We start from the raw sequence: 21,120 nt of genomic DNA on the forward strand, positions 1-21,120 counted from the left end.
GACTCACATCCATCGAGTCCGTGATGCCATCCAGCCATCTCATCCTCAGTCATCCCCTTCTCCTCCTGCCCCCAATCCCTCCCAGCATCAGAGTCTTTTCCAATGAGTCAACTCTTCGCATGAGGTGGCCAAAGTACTGGAGCTTCAGCTTTAGTATCATTCCTTCCAAAGAAATCCCAGGGTTGATCTCCTTCAGAATGGACTGGTTGGATCTCCTTGCAGTCCAAGGGACTCTCAAGAGTCTTCTCCAACACCACAGTTCAAAAGCATCAATTCTTCGGTGCTCTGCCTTCTTCACAGTCCAACTCTCACATCCATACATGACCACAGGAAAAACCATAGCCTTAAATATTATGTGATTATATTTAATTGACATTGTAAGAAGCAAAACTATAGTGACAGAAAGTATAGTCCACATGAACGCATGTGACAATTCCTTTGAATGAATGAATGAGTCAATTTATCAATCTCCATCCCTCCCTCTCCCTCACCCTTTCCCTCACCAACACCTCTTTACCCCTCTCTATATAAAATATATATAACATACATGAAAACATAAATATGTATTTTGATATACGAATATACATTTATATATTGACACATATATTATAAACAATATAAACACACATACATACGCCCTATGATATTGTTTCTTTAGAGCAACCCTGACCAATACACAACCAAATGCAATGCACAGATATTGATTGTATCAAGTGTAAAAATAGCTATTTAGGATACTCTTTTTAAACAATTAGAAAATTTGAATATTAGAAAATGGTATTATATTGACATTAAATCTCTTGGACATCATGATGGAATTAAAACATTCTTAGGAGGTACAGGCTTCCCTGGTGGTTCAGATGGTTAAAAAATCTGCCCACAATGTGGGAGACCTGGGTTCAGTCCCTGGGTTGGGAAGATCCTCTGAAGAAGGGAATAGTTACCCAGTCCAGTATTCTGGCCTGGAGAATTCTATAGACAGAGAAGCTTGGCAGGCTATACGGTCTATGGGGTCACAAAGAGTCAGACACAACTGAACGCCTTTCATTTAGGAGATATAAGCTGAAGTGTTTAGGAGAGAAATGCACAGAGTCTAATTTACTTTCCAGTGGCTCAACAAAAAAACAAATTTTAGAAATAGATACTCATATATTTATGTGGTTCCATTTTCTGTATGACTGAAAAATTCCAAAACAAAAAGCTGGGTGGGAGGAAGAAAACAGATTTTAATAAGGTCAGAAAAAATCAGGTATGATTCATTATTCAAACATTCCGAAAAGGAAATATAAACTGCAGACTATTCAGACAAAAGAATATTATTAAGCACTAAAAACAAATGAATTATCAAGTCATGAAAAGACACTAAGGAGTCTTAAACACATATTACTAAGTAAAAGAAGCCAATCTGAGAAGACTACACACAATATAATTCCAACTCTATGACATTCTGGAAAGGAAAATCTTTGGGGACAGTAAAAAGATTAGTGGTTGTCAGAGGCTAGGGGAAGGGGAAGATAAGTAGAGAACAGAGAATTTTTAGGGCAGTAAAGTTATTCTGTTTGAGACTGTAGTGGTGGATACGTCATTATATATTTGACCACACCCACAGAAGGTACAATATCAAGCATGAACACCAATGTAAACTATGGACTTTGAGTGATAGGATGTGTAAATGTAAGTTCATCAATTGTTAAAAAAAAAAATGTGCCACTCTCGTATGAGAAGTCAATTCTGGGGAAATCTATAGGAGGAGGGGACAGGAGGTATATGGAAACATTTAGTACTTTCTGATCAGTTTTGCTGTGAGCCTAAAATGTCTCTAAGAAAGAAAGTCTATCTTTTTAATTAAATAGACTTTTAGAAAAATGTGAATGACTCTAGTAAAAAATTTCAAACAGACAAGAAGAAATTAACCTAACTATATTAGAAGATCCACACTAATTAGAAAATTCAGGACATAACCAAAGTTAAATATTAAGGGTAGCATGGACCTAGCAAGAAAGTAAATATCAAGAGTGAACTAACTTAAAAATGTTAAATATAATTATATTCTCCAGATATTTCATTATCAAAAATATAGGGAAATGGAAACACATGTCCATGCAAAAATTTGTACACAAATGTTCATAAAACACTATTTATAAGAGCCTAAAATTACAACAATTCAAATGTCTATGAACTGATAAATGAATAATATCCATATATTCAAACAATTAAATATTATCAGCAATGAAAAGAAATAAAGTACTAATACATGGCAAAACATCGAAGAACCTCACAAATGTTAGAATAGGCCAAGAGATGAACCACAAAAGACCACGTGGTTTATATGAAATGTCCATATGGGCAAATTCATGTGGAAACAAAGTAGGTGAGAGGTTGAGTATGTTGTTGTTATTCAGTCACTAAGTCGTGTCCGACTCTTTGCAACTCCATGGACTGCAGCATGACAGGCTTCTCTGTCCTTCACCATCTCCTGGAGCTTGTTCAAACTCATGGCCATTGAGTCAGTGATGCCATCCAACCATCTCATCCTCTGTCACTCTCTTCTCCTCTTGCCTTCAATCATTCCCAGTATCAGGGTCTTTTCCAATGAATTAGCTCTTCACATCAGGTGGCCAAAGTATTGGAGCTTCAGCTTCAGCACCAGTCCTTCCAATGAATATTCAGGGTTTATTTCCTTTAGGACTGACTGGTTTGTTCTTCTTGTGTCTAATGGACTCTCAAGAGTCTTCTCCAGCATCACAGTTCAAAAGCATCAATTCTTCCATGCCCAGTCTTCTTTATGGTCCAACTCTCACATCCTTACATGACTAATGGAAAAACCATAGCTTTGACTACAGGAACTTAGTTGGTAGAGTAATGTCTCTGCTTTTTAATACACTGTCTAGGCCTGTCAAAGCTTTTCTTCCAAGGAGCAAGCTTCTTTTAATTTTGTGGCTGCAATCAGCATCCACGTTGATTTTGGAGCCCCATAAAATGAAATCTGACACTGTTTCCATATTTTCCTCATGTACTTGCCATGAAGGGATAGGACTAGAGGTCATGATCTTAGTTTTCTGAATGTTGAGTTTTAAGCCAGCTTTCTCACTCTCCTCTTCCATCTTCATCAAGAGGCTCTTTAGTTCTTCTTCACTTTCTGCCATTAAAGTGGTATCATCTGCTTATCTGAGATTATTGATATTTCTACTGGAAATCTTGATTCCAGCTTGTGATTCATCCACTTCTGCACTTTGCATGATATACTCTGCATATAAGTTAATTAAGCAGGGTGACAATATACAGCCTTGACATACTCCTTTCCTAATTTTGAACCATTGCTCCATGTCAGGTTCTAACTGTTGCTTCTTGTCCTGCATACAGATTTCTCAGGAGGCAGGTAGTCCCAGTTCATTAAGAATATTCCAGAGTTTGTTGTGATCCACACAGTCAAAGTCTTTAGTGTAGTCAATGAAGCAGAAGTAGATGTTTTTCTGGAATTCTCTTGCTTTTTCTATGATCCAGTATATGTTGGCAATTTGATCTCTGGTTCCTCTGCTTTTTCTACATCAGCTTATACATCTGTAAGTTCTCCATTCATGTACTGTTAAAGCCTAGCTTGAAGGATTTTGAGCGTAACCTTGCTGGCATGTGACATGAGTGCAACTCTACAGTAATTTGAACATTGTTTGGTATTGCCTTTATTTGGGATTGGAATGAAAACTGACCTTTTCCAGTCCTGTGGCCACTGCTGTGAAAGTGTTAGTTGCACAGTCATGTCTGACTCTTTGTGATCCTAGGCCTGTAGCCCACCAGGCTTCTCTGTCCATGGGATTTCCCAGGCAAGAATACTGGAGCAGGGTGGCCACTGCTGAGTTTTCCAAATTTGCTGGCATAATGAGTGCAGCTCATTAACAGCATCAACTTTTAGGATTTTAAATAGCTCAATTGGAATTCCATCATCTCTATTAGCTTTGTTTGTAGTAATGCTTCCTAAGGCTTACTTGCCTGCACAGTCCAGGATATCCGACTCTAGGTGAGTGACCACACCATCATAGTTATCTGAGTCACTAAGAGCTTTTTTGTACAGTTCTACTGTGTATTCTTGCCACCTCTTCTTAATATCTTCTGCTTCTGTTAGGTCCCTACCATTTCTGTCCTTTATTGATCTCATATTTGCATGAAATGTTCCCTTGGTATCTCCAAGTTTCTTAAAAAGATCTCTAGTCTTTCCCATTCTATTTTTTTCTTCTTTAATTGCATTGTTCCCTTGAGAAGGCTTTCTCACCTCTACTAAAACTTGCTATTCTCTGGAACTCTGCATTCAGTTAAGTATATCTTTCCCTTTCTCCTTTGCCTTTCACTTCTCTTCTTTTCTCAGCTATTTGTAAAGCCTTCTCAGACAACCACTTTGCCTTCTTGCATTTCTTTTTCTTAGAGATGATTTTGGTCACCGCCTCCTATACAATGTTATGAACCTCTGTCCATAATTCTTCAGGCACTCTGTCTAACAGATCTAGTCCCTTGAATCTATTTGTTACCTCCACTGTATAATCATAAGGGATTTGATTTAGGTCATACCTGAATGGCTTAGTGGTTTTCCCTAAGCCATTGGTTTTCAATTTGAGCGTGAATTTTGCAATTGGGAGCTGACGATGTGAGCCACAACCAGCTCCAGGTCTTATTTTTGCTGACTGTATAGAGCTTCTCCATCTTCAACTGTAAAGAAGATAATCTGATTTCAGTACTGACTATGGTGATGTCAGTACACCACCAGATGGTGATGTCCATGTGTAGAGTCAGAGTGATTGCCAATGGGTTTCTTTCTGAGGTGATGAAAATGTTCTAAAATTAAACTGTAGTGTTGATTGAGTAACTTTGTAGATATACTGCTGCTGCTGCTATGTCGCTTCAGTCATGACCAACTCTGTGCTACCCCATAGACAGCAGCCCATCAGGCTCCACTGTCCCTGGGATTCTTCAGGCAAGAACACTGGAGTGGGTTGCCATTTCCTTCTCCAATGCATGAAAGTGAAAAGTGAAAGTGAAATCGTTCAGTCGTGTCTGACTCCTAGCAACCCCATGGACTGCAGCCCACCAGGCTCCTCCATCCATGGGATTCTCCAGGCAAGAGTACTGGAGTGGGGTGCCACTGACTTTTCTGTAGATATACTAGAAACCATTGAATTTTATACATCAAATGAGTAAATGTATGATATGTGACTTATTTATCAATAAGCTGTTAAAAAGAGTAAACTGAAGTTTACAATTGTGGGTATATACATGTGAATGTATCACCTAGATTAATATCAGAAAGGGCAAGGAAGTAGAAAAAGAAGAACAAACTTAGCCCAAGTTAGCAGAAGGAAAGTGAAAGTGAAAGTTGCTCAGGTGTGTCTGACTCTTTGTGACCCCATGGACTATATAGTCCATGGAATTCTCCAGGCCAGAACACTGGAGTGGTATCTGTTCCCTTCTCCAGGGGATCTTCCCAACCCAGGAATTGAGCTAGAGTCTCCTGCATTGCAGGTGGATTCTTTACCAACTGAGATATCAGGGAAGCCTAGCAGAAGGAAGGAAATAATTAATTAGAAGAAAAATAAATGAAGCAGAGAATAGGAAAACAATAGTAACAAAAAAAAGACAAAGCTAGAGTTTGGATTTTTTTTTAATAAAAAGAATAACTCTTTATGAGACTAATTAAGAAAAAATAATAATAGCCAAGACTCAAAATCAGAAATAAAAAGGGAAAAGTTACAATTGACTCAAAATAAATTTTTAAAGGGTCAAACTCTTATGAATAATTATATGGACAAACTAGAACTGGACAAACTAGAAAAAAAGAAATTCCTACAGCGTACCAAGACTGAATAAACAGAAAGCCTGAATAGACCAATGACAAAAAATGAAGACTATATAAAGAAGAGTTGACTCATTGGAAAAGACTCTGATGCTGGGAGGGATTGGGGGCAGGAGGAGAAGGGGATGACAGAGGATGAGATGTCTGGATGGCATCACTGACTCGACGGACGTGAGTCTGAGTGAACTCCGGGAGTTGGTGATGGACAGGAAGGCCTGGCGTGCTGCGATTCATGGGGTTGTGAAGAGTCGGACATGACTGAGTGACTGAACTGAACTGAACTGAACTGATATAAGCAATCAAAAGCCTTCCAATAAAGAAAGTCCCAGGAACAGATGACTTCACAGGTAAATTTTCGAAATACTGAAAGAAGAATTAATACCAATCCACCTTACAGCCTTCTAAGAAAAAAAAAGAACACTTCCAAACTTATTAGACCAGTATCAAATAAAGCCCAAGAAAACAGTACAAGAAAAGAAAACTACAGACCAATATCCTTCATGATCATGCGTGCAAAAAGTCTCAACAAATATTAGGAAACTGAATTCCACAGTGCATCAGAAGGATCATACATCATGATTAAGTGGGATTTATCTCTGGAATGCAAAGACGGTTCAGTACGGATATACCACATTGATAGAACGAAGATAAAAATCACACGATCATCTCAATAAATGCAGAAAAAGCATTTGATGAAGTTCAACACCATTTCATGACAAAAATTCTCAACAAATTACAAGAAACTTACCTCAACACAATAAAGACCATAGATTAAAAGCCCACAGCTAATATCATATTCAGTGGTAAAGAGGTGGAGATTTTTCCTCTAATATCAAGAACAAGGCAAGGATGCCCACATCCACCACTTCTATTCAACATAGAACTGACAGTACTAGTCAGAGCAGTAATGCAAGAAAAAGAAATTAAAAATATCTAAATTGGAAAGGAAAAACTAAAATTCTCGGTTTGTAGACAATATGATCTTGCATAAGGAAAACACTAAAGACTACATAAAATACTGCTAAAACTAACAAATGCGGTAAAGTTGCAGCATACAAAATCAACATATAGAAATAAGTGACTGTTATACAATAACAATGAACCATCTACAAAGGAAATTAAGAAAATAATCCTAAAATTTCATCAAAAATCATAAAATGCTTAGGAATAATCTAAGCCAAGGAAGTGACAGACTTGAATGCTGAAAATGATAAAATATTGATGAAAGAAATTAAAGACATTAATTAATAAATGAAAAAGCTTTCCTAGCTCACAGATTGGAATACTTTATATTGTTAAAATGTTTGTTCAACCCCAAATGATCTGTACATTCAATGCAATCCCTACCAAAACCCTAATGGCATTTTTATATATAAACAGCAAAAACATACTTGTTAGCATTTGTCCTACATATTGCGGTGCTCCTATATTGGGTGCATATATATTTATAATTGTTATATCTTCTTCTTGGATTGATCCTTTGATCATTATGTAGTGGCCTTCTTTGTCTCTTTTCACAGCCTTTGTTTTAAAGTCTATTTTATCGGATATGAGTATTGCCACTCCTGCTTTCTTTTGGTCTCTATTTGCATGGAATATCTTTTTCCAACCCTTCACTTTCAGTCTGTATGTGTCCCTTGTTTTGAGGTGGGTCTCTTGTAAGCAGCATATAGAGGGTTCTTGTGGAAACAACCTAGATGTCCATCAGTAGACGAATGGATAAGAAAGCTGTGGTACATATACACAATGGAGTATTACTCAGCCATTAAAAAGAATACATTTGAATCAGTTCTGATGAGATGGATGAAACTGGAGCCGATTATACAGAGTGAAGTGAGCCAGAAAGAAAAACACCAATACAGTATACTAACACATATATATGGAATTTAGGAAGATGGCAATGATGACCCTGTATGCAGGACAGCAAAAAAGACACAGATGTGTATAGCAGACTTTTGGACTCAGAGGGAGAGGGAGAGGATGTGATGATTTGGGAGAATGGCATTGAAACATGTATAATATCATGTAAGAATCGAAATGCCAGTCTAGGTCTGATGCAGGATATGACACGCTTGGGGCTGACGCGCGGAGATGACCCAGAGAGATGTTGTGGGGAGGGGGGTGGGAGGGGGGCTCATGTTTGGGAACGCATGTACACCTGTGGTGGATTCATGTCAATCTATGCCAAAACCAATACAGAATTGTAAAGTAAAAATTAAAAATAAATTAATTAATTAAAAAATAAATAAATAAAATAAAATAAACAGCAAAAACAATCCTAATATTCATACAACCAAAAGCCCAGATGACAAAAGCAAAAGTAGAGAACTGGGATTTTATCAGACTTAAAAGCTTCTGCACAACAAAGGAAATCATCAACAAGATGAAAAGAAAAGGCATACTATGGAATGGAAGAAAATATTTGCAAGTCACATATCTGATAAAGAGTTAATATAAAAAATATATAAGGAACTCCTACAACTCAATAGAAAAAAAATCATAACCCATTTAAAAACAGGCAACGGAACTGAGTAATCACTTCTCCAAGAAGACACACAAATGACCAACAAGTAAATGAAAAGGTACTCAGCATCACTAATCATCAAGAAAATGCAAATCAAAACTACAATGAGATATCACCTCTTATCAGTTGGCATTATTATAAATACACACACACACACACACACACAAAGTGCTGGCAAGAATTTGGAAAAACTGGAACCCTTGTACACTATTATAGGGATGTAAATTGGTACATTCTCTATAGAAAACAATGTGGAGGTTCCTCAAAAAATTAATAAAACTGTATATTATCCAGCAATATCACTTCTGCATATATAACAAAAAGAATGAAAACCTTGAAGAGATATCCAAACTACTGGGTTGACTGCGGCATTATTCACAATAGCCAGGACATGGAAGAAACTTAATGTCCATCGACAGATGAATGACTTTAAAAATGTGCACACACATACACAGAGGAATCTTTTTCAACCTAAAAAAGAAATAAATCTTTCCATTTTCAACAACATGGATAACCTGGAGGACATACGCTAGTGAAATAAGCCATATGTAAAATGATAACCATTACACGGTCCCACTTTCATGAGGAACCAAAAATGGTCAAATTCACAGAAGCAGAGAATAGAATCATTTTTGTCAGGGGCTGGGGAAAGAGAAACAGGGAAGTATTGGTCAAAGAATACAAAGATTCAATTATGCAAAATGAATAAGTCCTAGAAATCTACTGTACAATACAGCTTAGGGCTTACAGATAACAATACTGCTTTGTAAACTTTAAAATTTGCTATGAGGGTAGATCTTATATTGTGCTCATATTATAAAAAATAATAAACAATAATAAAGGGGAAGGAAGGAAATTTTTGGAGGTGACAGATATGTGCATTCTGTCAATTGTGGTGAGGGTACACTGTACATACTTATGTGTAAACTCTCCAAGTTGTATATATATAAGAATCTGTGTTCTCTAAAAACATCAAAAGACTAGATTATAAAACCCATGAGAGTTTTGTTCTCTTCTGTATGTCTAGTACCTACAAAGTATAAATAAATACTTGCTTAATCAGTAAACAAATAGGAAATAAAACACAAAACTAGTCAAATATAATTAATAAGACATGATTGAACTCTTGAAAACAGAGCCCCGTGCTGTACATTCAGAAAGCACTATCTGTAATCTTTAAGGACTCACTTGACATTTGGAGAACTTCCATAAATTTAAGTGAAAAAATGGACAATGTTTTCAAAGGAAAAGAAAACACCTATAGATCCAGGAAATCTGAACTGAATTTTTGAGCAAGTGAGGCCTTCAAAGTTGTGACCATTAGGAAACATGATGACATCTCTAATCTAATGCTTGACCAAGTGGTCTTGCTGGCTGATGGATTTACACAAATTCTCTCCTAGGGATCAAAACAAACAAACAAACACACAGCAGAATAATGATGTGGACTGTTGGCTTATTCCAGATATATTGACTTGAATATACATAAGTCCCTGATGTCCTTTTATTTAATAGGTCACACTATAGAAAGACTGTTTCTGTTTGATAATTGACCCAAAAAAACTTCTTTATGTAAGAATAAGATGGTGTTCACCCACCATCATAGGAGCACGTGCCTTTGAGTTTTTTCAGGATTGATAAGTCATTGGCACTTCCCCACTCTTCTTACTCTAGTTCTTCCATATTCATATCACACAAGTTATCAGGATTAAGGTTAAAATTGTTAGGGTTGAGGATTCATTCCCCTACTCTCGGAAAAAAAAGTCCGATCCCTTGGAAGACACAGCTAAGTACCTGTGGCTCCGATCCACTAAACAAACCTATCTGAATGGCTCCTTGAAGAAGCTTCTAATATCCTGGGATTTTATTTCCAACACATAAGAATTCATGATATATTCAAAATAAATTGATTATGATCTTTAAATTACAACTTTTAGTTCATTCATTTTATACCAATGTCATATGTAAACAAAAGTCTAGTATCTGTACATTTTTGTCATAATCACTCACTAGTTACAGAAATCTTTTTTGGTAAATACCTTGTAACCAGGGCTACCCATTAATCCATCCTTTCCGTGTCTTCCAGGCTCTCCCTGAAAAATAAGGACAAGTATTTTAATATATATATATTTTTAATTTTAATATATTTTTGCACTAATGTTTCTTTTTATTTATTTTAATTGGAGGTTAAGTACGTTCCAATATTGTATTGGTTTTGTTTCTTTTTTAAAAGAAGACAGTACAGGATAAATTTTATTTAATGTAAAATCCTTAAGAAAATTTTCTCTCAAACTCACAGCACGTCCAGGAAGGCCAGGAAAGCCAGCATTTCCCTTTTCGCCTTTTGCGCCCTGTTTTTAAAAACAAACAAAAACAATTCTTACAAGAAGGTTTTAAAGTTCCAAGTCAAACTTAAATAGGAAAGAAAGATAATTTCCTCATAGACTGATAGAATTTGTGGAACCACAGCTTGTAATGGCCCTGCAGCTTTTGGCAAAGCATTATTTTACCAGGACACAATATGACATTGAGAATAAGATGGATGAAGAATTATTAAAAGCATCTAAACACAGAAACCACATCTATGCAGAATTAAAAAGAAATGTGTATCTTAAATATAGAGAGAACATAATCTCCCTTCAATGGGAAAAAATAAGATTCTCAAAGGACACACTGTTAAACAGCTACTACTTCCAAGTAATCTCTATCTATAAATATTTGGAAAGTTCAGAAGGGTCAATAACACAAAGTATTCTTATAGAAAATCAAGTATAACCGTGAATAGTCATTTTTCCATTATTTCGTTGTTCTGAATAAACCCCACAGAGAAAGGTGAAAAAGCTAATTGCCAGAAGAATGGACTGGACTGAAATTTCAATTTTCTATTTCCATTATATTAAAAGTTCAATATGATACTGTTTTGGGATCTAAACTTCCCTTTTTGCCATAAAATCCAGGTGATCCTTTTTCTCCTTTGGGGCCCATTTCACCCTAAAAGACAAAATATAAATCCTGAATTTTAGAGAAGCATTTAGTATTTCTCTTATAGATTAAAGAAAAACACCAATTATACACAATGGAGTTTAATATGCTAACATCAGAACAAAATAGAAATAAAATTATTTAAAGTTTGTTTATAAAAGTTTTATATCCCAGGCTTTATAAAGCAAAAGCAAGGAAAAGTGAGGGCATTTGTTACTCTAATAGGGCTTTATAAAGGTTAAGAGAATTTCTATATAATCAGTTACTCATCAATTTTTAAATACTATAAGATTTATGGCTGAAAATTTTAAAGGAAATTTGTAAAAGCTTTATGTAAACTATGTATTAATCTTAACCTAGTCATTTAATATATGAGCATTTATTGATAGCACATTTATAACATAGAGTGCTTTCAATTTGAAGTAAAGTGAAACATTGCTTAATTTTATAAAGAACAGATTTCTTCAACCTTTGATCCTGGTATTCCATGAAGCCCAGGAAAACCAGGAAGTCCACGGTCACCCTAAAAATAAAACAAATTAATTAAAGAAAACACATTTCAGCCTAAAAATATCAATATATACTCTTCCACCTCATTCTTGACAAAATCTATTGGAAACAAATCTGCAAACAGTTAAATATACATCTACACTAAAACCCTGTCCCTATAAAAGACTAATCCTCTTTTAGCAGAGTTTCATTTATGATCAGAGGAGGAGAATATGAGAGGCCAGGGGAATCTCATCAGTAGTTCTCACCCCACCCTTAGAGAGCAGCCATCCATTTTAAAAACACCTAGGCTCTTACGTGGCAAGACCTAGGAGTTAATGGAAATGGCCGAGGGCTAACACTCTGCTGAGAGAGCCATCCTCTGAGGTCCCAGCTCAGTGCAGATAGAGTTGAGATGAAAGTCTAGGATTCTGCGGAGGATTTTTCTCCTACTGTTGATCTCAGTAAACTGTTCATGTTAGGTGTCTATTCATATGTGTCTATGAAGAGGGAAGGATCTACATGTTCTCCAGAAGAGGAGAGATGGAGAAAATCACAACAGTGTGATGTTTGGTGGACATAATTTTAACACTTATTTCTGTGAGACTTAGTGCTGTTGTCTTAGGTTCAAAAATCTTAATTGTCAAGACACAGTTTCAAGAGAAGCCCAATGGCTCACTCAGCAAGATTTAGGTTAATTCACATTTATTTAGGCAAATTAAGACACTGCCTACAAAAAATTTATGATTTCCTTAGCTGTCTGGTAGAGAGAGAAGAGGATGTGACCAGTTATCTATGATAGATGTAATTCTTAAAAATCTCACTTTTAATGAAGGTTGTTTATTCACACATTTTAAAGAGTTGACAGTTATTCAATGCATAGAATCCTTGAAAGGCAACTCTTTCCACCCTAAATTCCAAGTCACCAAATCACATGGTTACCTACTACCCCATTTTTCAGTTTTTGAGCATAAAGTTAAAGGTGAGAGAACTATCTGTCTGAATTGAGATAAGAGTTGAAGGTCAGGTAGACAAAGATACACTCTTGATAACATGGAATTTAGCTGAGTAATCAGTACTTAATAAAAGTACAAAAAGAAGGGTAAACTGAACTCACTTTAAGGATGAACCTAGTTTCACCTAAGAATTCCGTTCTTTGACTACTTATAGAAGACACCATCTTCAAACTGGTGATATTTTCCTGGAGATAAGATAAACCAACCTCAGAGGAAGTGAGAAGACCAGGAAAATTAACCCACACTGGAACCAAGAGAACATAAAATCTGAACAAAACTACCCTCGTGCATAAGCAAGATTTTTAAGTAAAACTAAAAGGCACAGCATCCATATTAATATCCAGCAACGAAGAGGGGAGGTGCAGAGAAACAGTAAAATGCTTGGAGACTACTAAGGCAATATCTACAAAATACAAAACACAAGAAAGTGCAACTCAGACCCAATACACTCAGCCAAGTAGTGTCCAAGGTTTAAAAGTAATAGGTAGCAAAGAAGTTGTAAAAGTCAGCCAGTGTCTACCTACAATGGTTCTATAATGTGAAAGACAAATGCTGCTGTGTTTGCCATTGAGCAGTTGAGTCATCAGTTACTGCAGGAAAGGTTAGCCTAAGTAATCAGGTTAGCCTGATTAATATAAAAATTTATCTACTAGCAAAAAGAAGCTGCCAAATAATAATATTAAAAAAATAAATATGGTGGTGGCTCTGAGGCTAGGTAGTGGCCAGTGAAAAATAATTTCTGGAGGTTATAAATACAGTGATTCATGTAATGCCGTGAAAACTTAGCTTGTAATAAATTGTAAAGGCAAGGAATGCATCCAATGAACTTAGCCAAAGAACCAAAAAAAAAAAAAAAAGAATGACAGTATCATGAATCAATTGGTATTGGCTACATTTGAAAAGGTAACTATAAAAGAGATCAGTTCAGAAAAGAATCAGCCAGTTTGCAAGTTGCAATTAAAAGAATAGACCAAGTCTAAAAATACTGGGATGGGGAGAATACACCTTTTAACCCCCATCTCTAATAGGCAAATAATGAAATTGGAGAAGGCCTTTAAAAGAAGTTCAGTCAAAACACAGCCTCTGGGAAGGTACAACTCAAGTGTGTGCCCCTAAAAACCATTCTCAGTTCAGTCAGTTCAGTTCAATTCAATTGTTGATTTGTGTCCAACTCTTTGCGACCCCATGGACCACAGCACACCAGGCCTCCCTGTCCATTGCCAATTCCTGGAGCTTACACAAACTCATGTCCATTGAGTTGGTGATGTCATCCAACCATTTCATCCTCTTCTATCCCTTTCTCCTCCTGCCTTCAATGTTTCCCAGCATCAGAGTTTTTCAAATGAATCAGTTCTTCACTTAGGTGGCCAAAGTATTGGAGTTTCAGCTTCAGCATCAGTCCTTCCAATGAATATTCAGGACTGATTTCCTTTAGGATGGACTGGTTTGATCTCCTTGCAGTCCAAGGGACTCTCAAGAGTCTTCTCCAACACCACAGTTCAAAAGCATCATTTCTTCAGTGCTCAACTTTCTTTACAGTCCAACTCTCACATCCATACATGACTACTGGAAAACCTGCAGCTTTGCCTAGATGGACCTTTGTTAGCAAAGTAATGTCTCTGCTTTTTAATATGCTGTCTATGTTGGTCGTAACTTTCCTTCCAAGGAGCGAGCATCTTTTAATTTCATGGCTGCAGTCACCATCTGCAGTGATTTTGGAGCCCCCTCCCAAAAAAGTCTGTCAATGTTTCCAATATTTCCCATTGTATTTGCCATGAAGTGATGGAACCAGATGCAATGAACTTAGCTTTCTGAATGTTGAGCTTGAAGCCAACTTTTTCACTCTCCTCTTTCACTTTCATCAAGAGGCTCTTCAGTTCCTCTTCACTTTCTGCCATAAGGGTGGTATCATCTGCACATCTGAGGTTATTGATATTCCTCACAGCAATCTTGACTCCAGCCTGTGCTTCATCTAGCCCAGTGTTTCTCATGATGTACTCTGCATATGAGTTAAATAAGAAGGTGACAATAAACATCCTTGAAGTATTCCTTTCCCTATTTGGAACCAGTCTGTTGTTCCATGTCCAGTTCTAACTGTTGCTTCTTGACCTGCATACAGATTTCTCCGAAGGCAGGTCAGGTGGTCTGGTATTTCTATCTCTTGAAGAATTTTCCAGTTTGTTGTGGTCCACACAGTCAAAGGCTTTGGCATAGTCAATAAAACAGAAGTAGATGTTTTTCTGGAACTCTCTTGCTTTTTCGTTTGATCCAGTGGATACTGGCAATTTGATCTCTGGTTCCTCTACTTTTTCTAAATCCAGCTTGAACATCTGGAAGTTCACAGTTCACAGATTGTTGAAGCCTGGCTTGGAGAATTGAGAGCATTACTTTGCTAGTGTGTGAGATGAGTGCAATTGTGTGGTAGTTTGAACAGTCTTTAGCATTGCCTTTCTTTGGAATTGGAATGAAAATTGACCTTTTCCAGTCCTGTGGCCACTGCTGAGTTTTCCAAATTTGCTGGCATATTGAGTGTGGCACTTTCAAAGCATCATCTCTTAGGATTTAAAATCGCTCACCTGGAATTCCATCACCTCCACTAGCTTTGTTCGTAGTGATGCTTTCTAAGGCCCACTTGACTTCACATTCCAGGATGTCTGGCTCTAGGTGAGTGATCACACCATCGTGATTATCTTGGTCATGAAGATCTTTTTTGTACAGTTCTTCTGTGTATTCTTGCCACCTCTTCTTAATGTCTTCTGCTTCTGTTAGGTCCATACCATTTCTGTCCTTTATTGAGTCCATCTTTGCATGAAATGTTCCCTTGGTATCTCTAATAATCTTGAAGAGATCTCTAGTCTTTCCCATTCTATTGTTTTCCTCTGTTTCTTTGCACTGATCACTGAGGAATGCTTTCTTATCTCTCCTTGCTTTTCTTTGGAACTCTGCATTCAAATGGGTATATCTTTCCTTTTCTCCTTTGTCTTTTTCTTCTCTTCTTTTCTCAGCTATTTGTAAGGCCTCCTCAGACAGCCATTTTGCCTTTTTGCTTTTCTTTTTCTTGGGGATAGTCATGATCCCTGTCTCCTGTACAATGTCACAAATCTGTCTATAGTTCTTCAGGCACTCTGCCTATCAAATCTAATCCCTTGATTCTATTTGTCACTTCCACTGTATGATCATAAGGGATTTGATTGGCTGTATATTGTCACCCTGCTTATTTAACTTATATGCAGAGTACATCATGAGAAACACTGGACTGGAAGAAACACAAGCTGGAATCAAGATAGCCGGGAGAAATATCAATAACCTCAGATATGCAGATGACACCACCCTTATGGCAGAAAGTGAAGAGGAACTCAAAAGCCTCTTGATGAAAGTGAAAGTGGAGAGTGAAAAAGTTGGCTTAAAGCTCAACATTCAGAAAATGAAGATCACGGCATCTGGTCCCATCACTTCATGGGAAATAGATGGGAAACAGAAACAGTGTCAGACTTTATTTTGGGGGGCTCCAAAATCACTGCAGATGGTGACTGCAGCCATGAAATTAAAAGACGCTTACTCCTTGGAAGAAAAGTCATGACCAACCTAGACAGCATATTCAAAGGCAGAGACATTACTTTGCCAACGAAGGTCTGTCTAGTCAAGGCTATGGTTTTTCCAGTGGTCATGTATGGATGTGAGAGTTGGACTGTGAAGAAAGCTGAGCACTGAAGAATTGATGTGTTTGAACTGTGGTGTTGGAGAAGACTCTTGAGAGTCCCTTGGACTGCAAGGAGATCCAACCAGTCCATTCTGAAGGAGATCAACCCTGGGATTTCTTTGGAAGGAATGATACTAAAGCTGAAACTCCAGTACTTTGGCCACCTCATGCGAAGAGTTGACTCATTGGAAAAGACTCTGATGCTGGGAGGGATTGGGGGCAGTAGGAGAAGGGGACGACAGAGGATGAGATGGCTGGATGGCATCACGGACTCAATGGACTTGAGTCTGAGTGAACTCCAGGAGATGGTGATGGACAGGGAGGCCTGGCATGCTGCGATTCATGGGATCGCAGAGTCGGACACGACTGAGCGACTCAACTGAACTGCTGATACCTGAATTGTCTAGTGGTTTTCCCTTCTTTCTTCAATTTAAGTCTGAATTTGGCAATAAGGAGTTCATGGTCTGTGCCACAGTCAGCTCCCAGTCTTGTTTTTGCTGACTGTGTAGAGCCTCTTCATTGTTGGCTGCAAAGAATATAATCAATCTGATTTTGGTATTGACCATCTGGTGACGTTCATGTGTGGTCTTCTCTTTTGTTGTTGGAAGAGGGTGTTTGCTATGACCAGTGCGTTCTCTTGGCAAAACTCTATTAGCCTTTGCCCAGCTTTGTGCACACCAGGACCCAGGAGAAATGAGCAGTGACCCCACTGGAGACTGACCCAGACATGCCCGTGAGTGTCCAGGAGTCTCTGGCAGATGTGTGGGTCAGCAGTGGCCTGCTGCAGGGCTGGGGGTGCTGAGTGTAGCAGTGCATCATGCCTGGGACCTTTTGAAGGAGGTCACCATTATCTTCACTATAACAGGGAGGGAACACAGCTGCACCCATCAACAGAAAATTGGATTAAAGATTTACTGAACATGGCCCTGCCCATCAGAACAAGACCCAATTTTCCCCTCAGTCTCTCTCCCATCAGGAAGCTTCCATAAGCCTCTTATCCTTCTCTGTCAGAGGGCAGACAGACTGAAAACCACAATCACAGGAAACTAAACACTCTGATCACATGGACCACAGCCTTGTCTAACTAAATGAAACTAAACCATGCCGTGTAGGGACACCCAAGACGGACGGGTCATGGTGGAGAGTTCTGACAAAATGTGGTCCACTGGAGAAGGGAATGCCAAACCAATTCAGTATTCTTGCCTTGAGAACCCCATGAACATGAAAAGCTATTCTCAAATTCTCTAAATTACTAAAAGTTGCTTCAAAACATTCTCTCAAGCTGGACATGATGTTTTAATAAAAAGAAACTCTACTTATTAGTAACTAACCAGTGAATGCATAAAGGGCCATGACTAAAATAAAATTGTGGATGATGCTGCAGGCTAGAATCACAAGTCAACAATATAAAATTACAAATAAATATTTGCTGATAAATATTTGCTGTTGAGAGAATTATTCTACCAAAAGAATAATAAATCTGGACTAAAAGAGACTATGACTGTGCAAAACTTTTAAACAAAGTTGCCCTTGTATCATCACTGCTTTTAATGTTTTTGTCAGTTTTTACCAGCCCATAAATTAAGACAAAATATAAAAATAAAAGAGGTAAAACTTGGAAAGGAGAGTAAAAAATATATTTATTTATGATTATGTCTCTATTTGCCAATATACCTATTACCTTGAAATAACTGATAAATCAGTTAATTGCTGTTCTAAAAATTAACATACAAAACAGCTTTTATATGTATAAGCAATAACCAAAATAAAAATATATTAAAGAAAATGTTCCACTTATAATAGAACCAAAAGAGACAAAAATTCCTACATATAAATTTAGGTAATGTTGAGAACCAACACAAAATAAAATTATATTATTCCATTGAGTTTTAAGATTGAAATGAAAAAAAAAGGTAAATCACAATCCTGAATAGGAAAACTCAATATTGAAGTGATGTTAGTGCCTCTAAAATTAATCCATAAATTCAAAGGAATCCTCATTAAAATAGAAATAGAAACCTCTAAAAAAATTGAAAAAAAAGATACAGGACTTTATCTGGAAAAATAAGCATGTAAGAATAGCCAGGAAAATTTTGATCATAAAGAGTAATGAAGAAGTCCTAGGCCTGCCAATATTAAATCACATTATGAAGTGACAATAATTAAACAATTTGGCCATGGAGAAGATGTAGACAGATAAGTGGAACAGAGTGGAAAGCCAAAAACACTGGACCCAAATGAAAATGGAAATTTAGGAATAGTGATGGTTTTTAAAACAAATGGAGAAAAAAGTGAAATTTCAAAAATACTGTTGCAGCAATTGGCTATTCTTTCAGAAAAAGAAAGGTAAAAATATGAATACTCATCTAATGTTACTCCAAATGCCAAAAATTTTAAGATTAAAATATAAAATAATAGAAATTTTTAAAATTAAATCATGAGTAATTATATTCAAAATGTTAGAATGCAGAATCTTTCTATATAGATACAAATATAGGAGAAAAGAAGTAAAATTTTACATATATGTACATATACATATATTATATATATACATATTTTAAATTTCTGTATGACTAAAATTCTAAAAAACAAATTAAAACACATAATATAATTCAGGAAAATTATTTTCATAGAATATATGACATGCATATAAAAATCATTCTTTTTTTTTTATCATACAATGTCACATTTATGTGAAACTAAAAAAAGATACAAATGAACATGTTTATAAAACAGAAATATACAGACATAGAAAACAAACTTATGGTTATCAATGGAAAATGGTGAGGTAGGGGGAAGAATAGAGTTAGGGGTTGGAATTGACACGTATGCACTGCTGTATTTAAAATACAGCAAGGACCTACTGTATAGTATAGGGAACACTGCTCAATATTTTGTAATAAAAAGATGAATAGTCCAGAAGGAAAAAATTGCATATGAATAAAAATCAAATTGCAGAGAAGTAACATTATTTCCACGATTATACAGTAGAAGTGACAAATAGATTCAAGGGATTAGATCTGATAGAGTGCCTGAAGAACTATGGATGGAGGTTCATGACATTGTACAGGAGGCAGGGATCAAGATCATCCCCAAGAAAAAAATTCAAAAAGGCAAAATGGTTGTCTGAGGAGGCCTTACAAACAGCTGAGAAAAGAAGAGAAGAAAAAGACAAAGGAGAAAAGGAAAGATATACCCATTTGAATGCAGAGTTCCAAAGAAAAGCAAGGAGAGATAAGAAAGCATTCCTCAGTGATCAGTGCAAAGAAACAGAGGAAAACAATAGAATGGGAAAGACTAGAGAGCTCTTCAAGAAAATTAGAGATACCAAGAGAACATTTCATGCAAAGATGGACTCAATAAAGGAGAGAAATGGTATGGACCTAACAGAAGCAGAAGATATTAAGAAGAGGTGGCAAGAATACACAGAAGAACTGTACAAAAAAGATCTTCATGACCCAGATAATCACGATGGTGTGATCACTCACCTAGAGCCAGACATCCTGGAGTGTGAAGTCAAGTGGACCTTAGGAAGCATCACTACGAACAAAGCTAGTGGAGGTGATGGAATTCCAGGTGAGCAATTTCAAATCCTAAGAGATGATGCTTTGAAAGTGCTACACTCAATATGCCAGCAAATTTGGAAAGCTCAGCAGTGGCCACAGGACTGGAAAATGTCAGTTTTCATTCCAGTCCCAAAGAAAGGCAATGCCAAAGACTGCTCAAACTACCACACAATTGCACTCGTCTCACACACTAGCAAAGTAATGCTCAAAATTCTCCAAGTCAGGCTTCAACAGTACATGAACCATGAACTTCCAGATGATCAAGCTGAATTTAGAAAAGGTAGAGGAACCAGAGGTCAAATTGCCAACATCCATTGGAATATAGAAAAAGCAAGAGAGTTCCAGAAGAACATCTACTTCTGCTTTATTGACTATGCCAAAGCCTTTGACTGTGTGGACCACAACAAACTGTGGAAAATTCTTCAAGAGATGGGAATACTAGACCACCTGACCTGCCTCCTGAGAAATCTGCATGCAGGTCAAGAAGCAACAGTTAAAACTGGACTGGAACAACAACAAATAGGGAAAGGAGTACATCAAGGCTGTATATTGTCACCCTGCCTATTTAGTTTATATGTAGAGTACATCATGCAAAATGCCGGGCTAGATGAAGCACAAGCTGGAATCAAGATTTCTGGGAGAAATATCAATAACCTAAGATAGGCAGATGACACCACCCTTATGGGAGAAAGCGAAGAAGAACGAAAGAGCCTCTTGATGAAAATGAAAGAGGAGAGTGAAAAAGTTGGCTTAAAACTCAACATTCAGAAAAGTAAGTTCATGGCATCCTGTCCCATCTCTTCCTGGCAAGTAGGTGGGGAAACATTGGAAACGGTTACAAACTTTATTTTGTGGGGGGGGGGGTCCAAAATCGCTGCAGATGGTGACTGCAGCCATGGAATTAAAAGACACTTACTCCTTGGAAGAAAAGTTATGACCAACTTACACAGCATATTAATAAGCAGAGACATTACTTTGCTGACAAGGCCCGTCTAGTCAGAGCT

At 37.1% G+C, this 21,120-nt stretch overlaps 1 protein-coding gene across 1 annotated transcript in view; it reads right to left on the reverse strand.

The window, feature by feature from the left end:
- The window catches only part of COL21A1 (collagen type XXI alpha 1 chain), a 152,731-nt gene that overhangs the window by 53,877 nt on the left and 77,734 nt on the right, over window positions 1-21,120 (reverse strand). The window contains exons 12-15 of the mRNA XM_040249057.1: window positions 11,815-11,868; window positions 11,301-11,354; window positions 10,661-10,714; window positions 10,374-10,456 (exon numbers count right to left, since the gene is read on the reverse strand). Of these exons, the coding sequence (XP_040104991.1) occupies window positions 10,374-10,456; window positions 10,661-10,714; window positions 11,301-11,354; window positions 11,815-11,868 (245 nt within the window). The remainder of the gene's footprint in view (window positions 1-10,373; window positions 10,457-10,660; window positions 10,715-11,300; window positions 11,355-11,814; window positions 11,869-21,120) is intronic.

Source organism: Oryx dammah, unplaced genomic scaffold (genome assembly GCF_014754425.2).
Source record: "Oryx dammah isolate SB20612 unplaced genomic scaffold, SCBI_Odam_1.1 HiC_scaffold_11, whole genome shotgun sequence".
Taxonomy (NCBI): Eukaryota; Metazoa; Chordata; class Mammalia; order Artiodactyla; family Bovidae; genus Oryx; species Oryx dammah.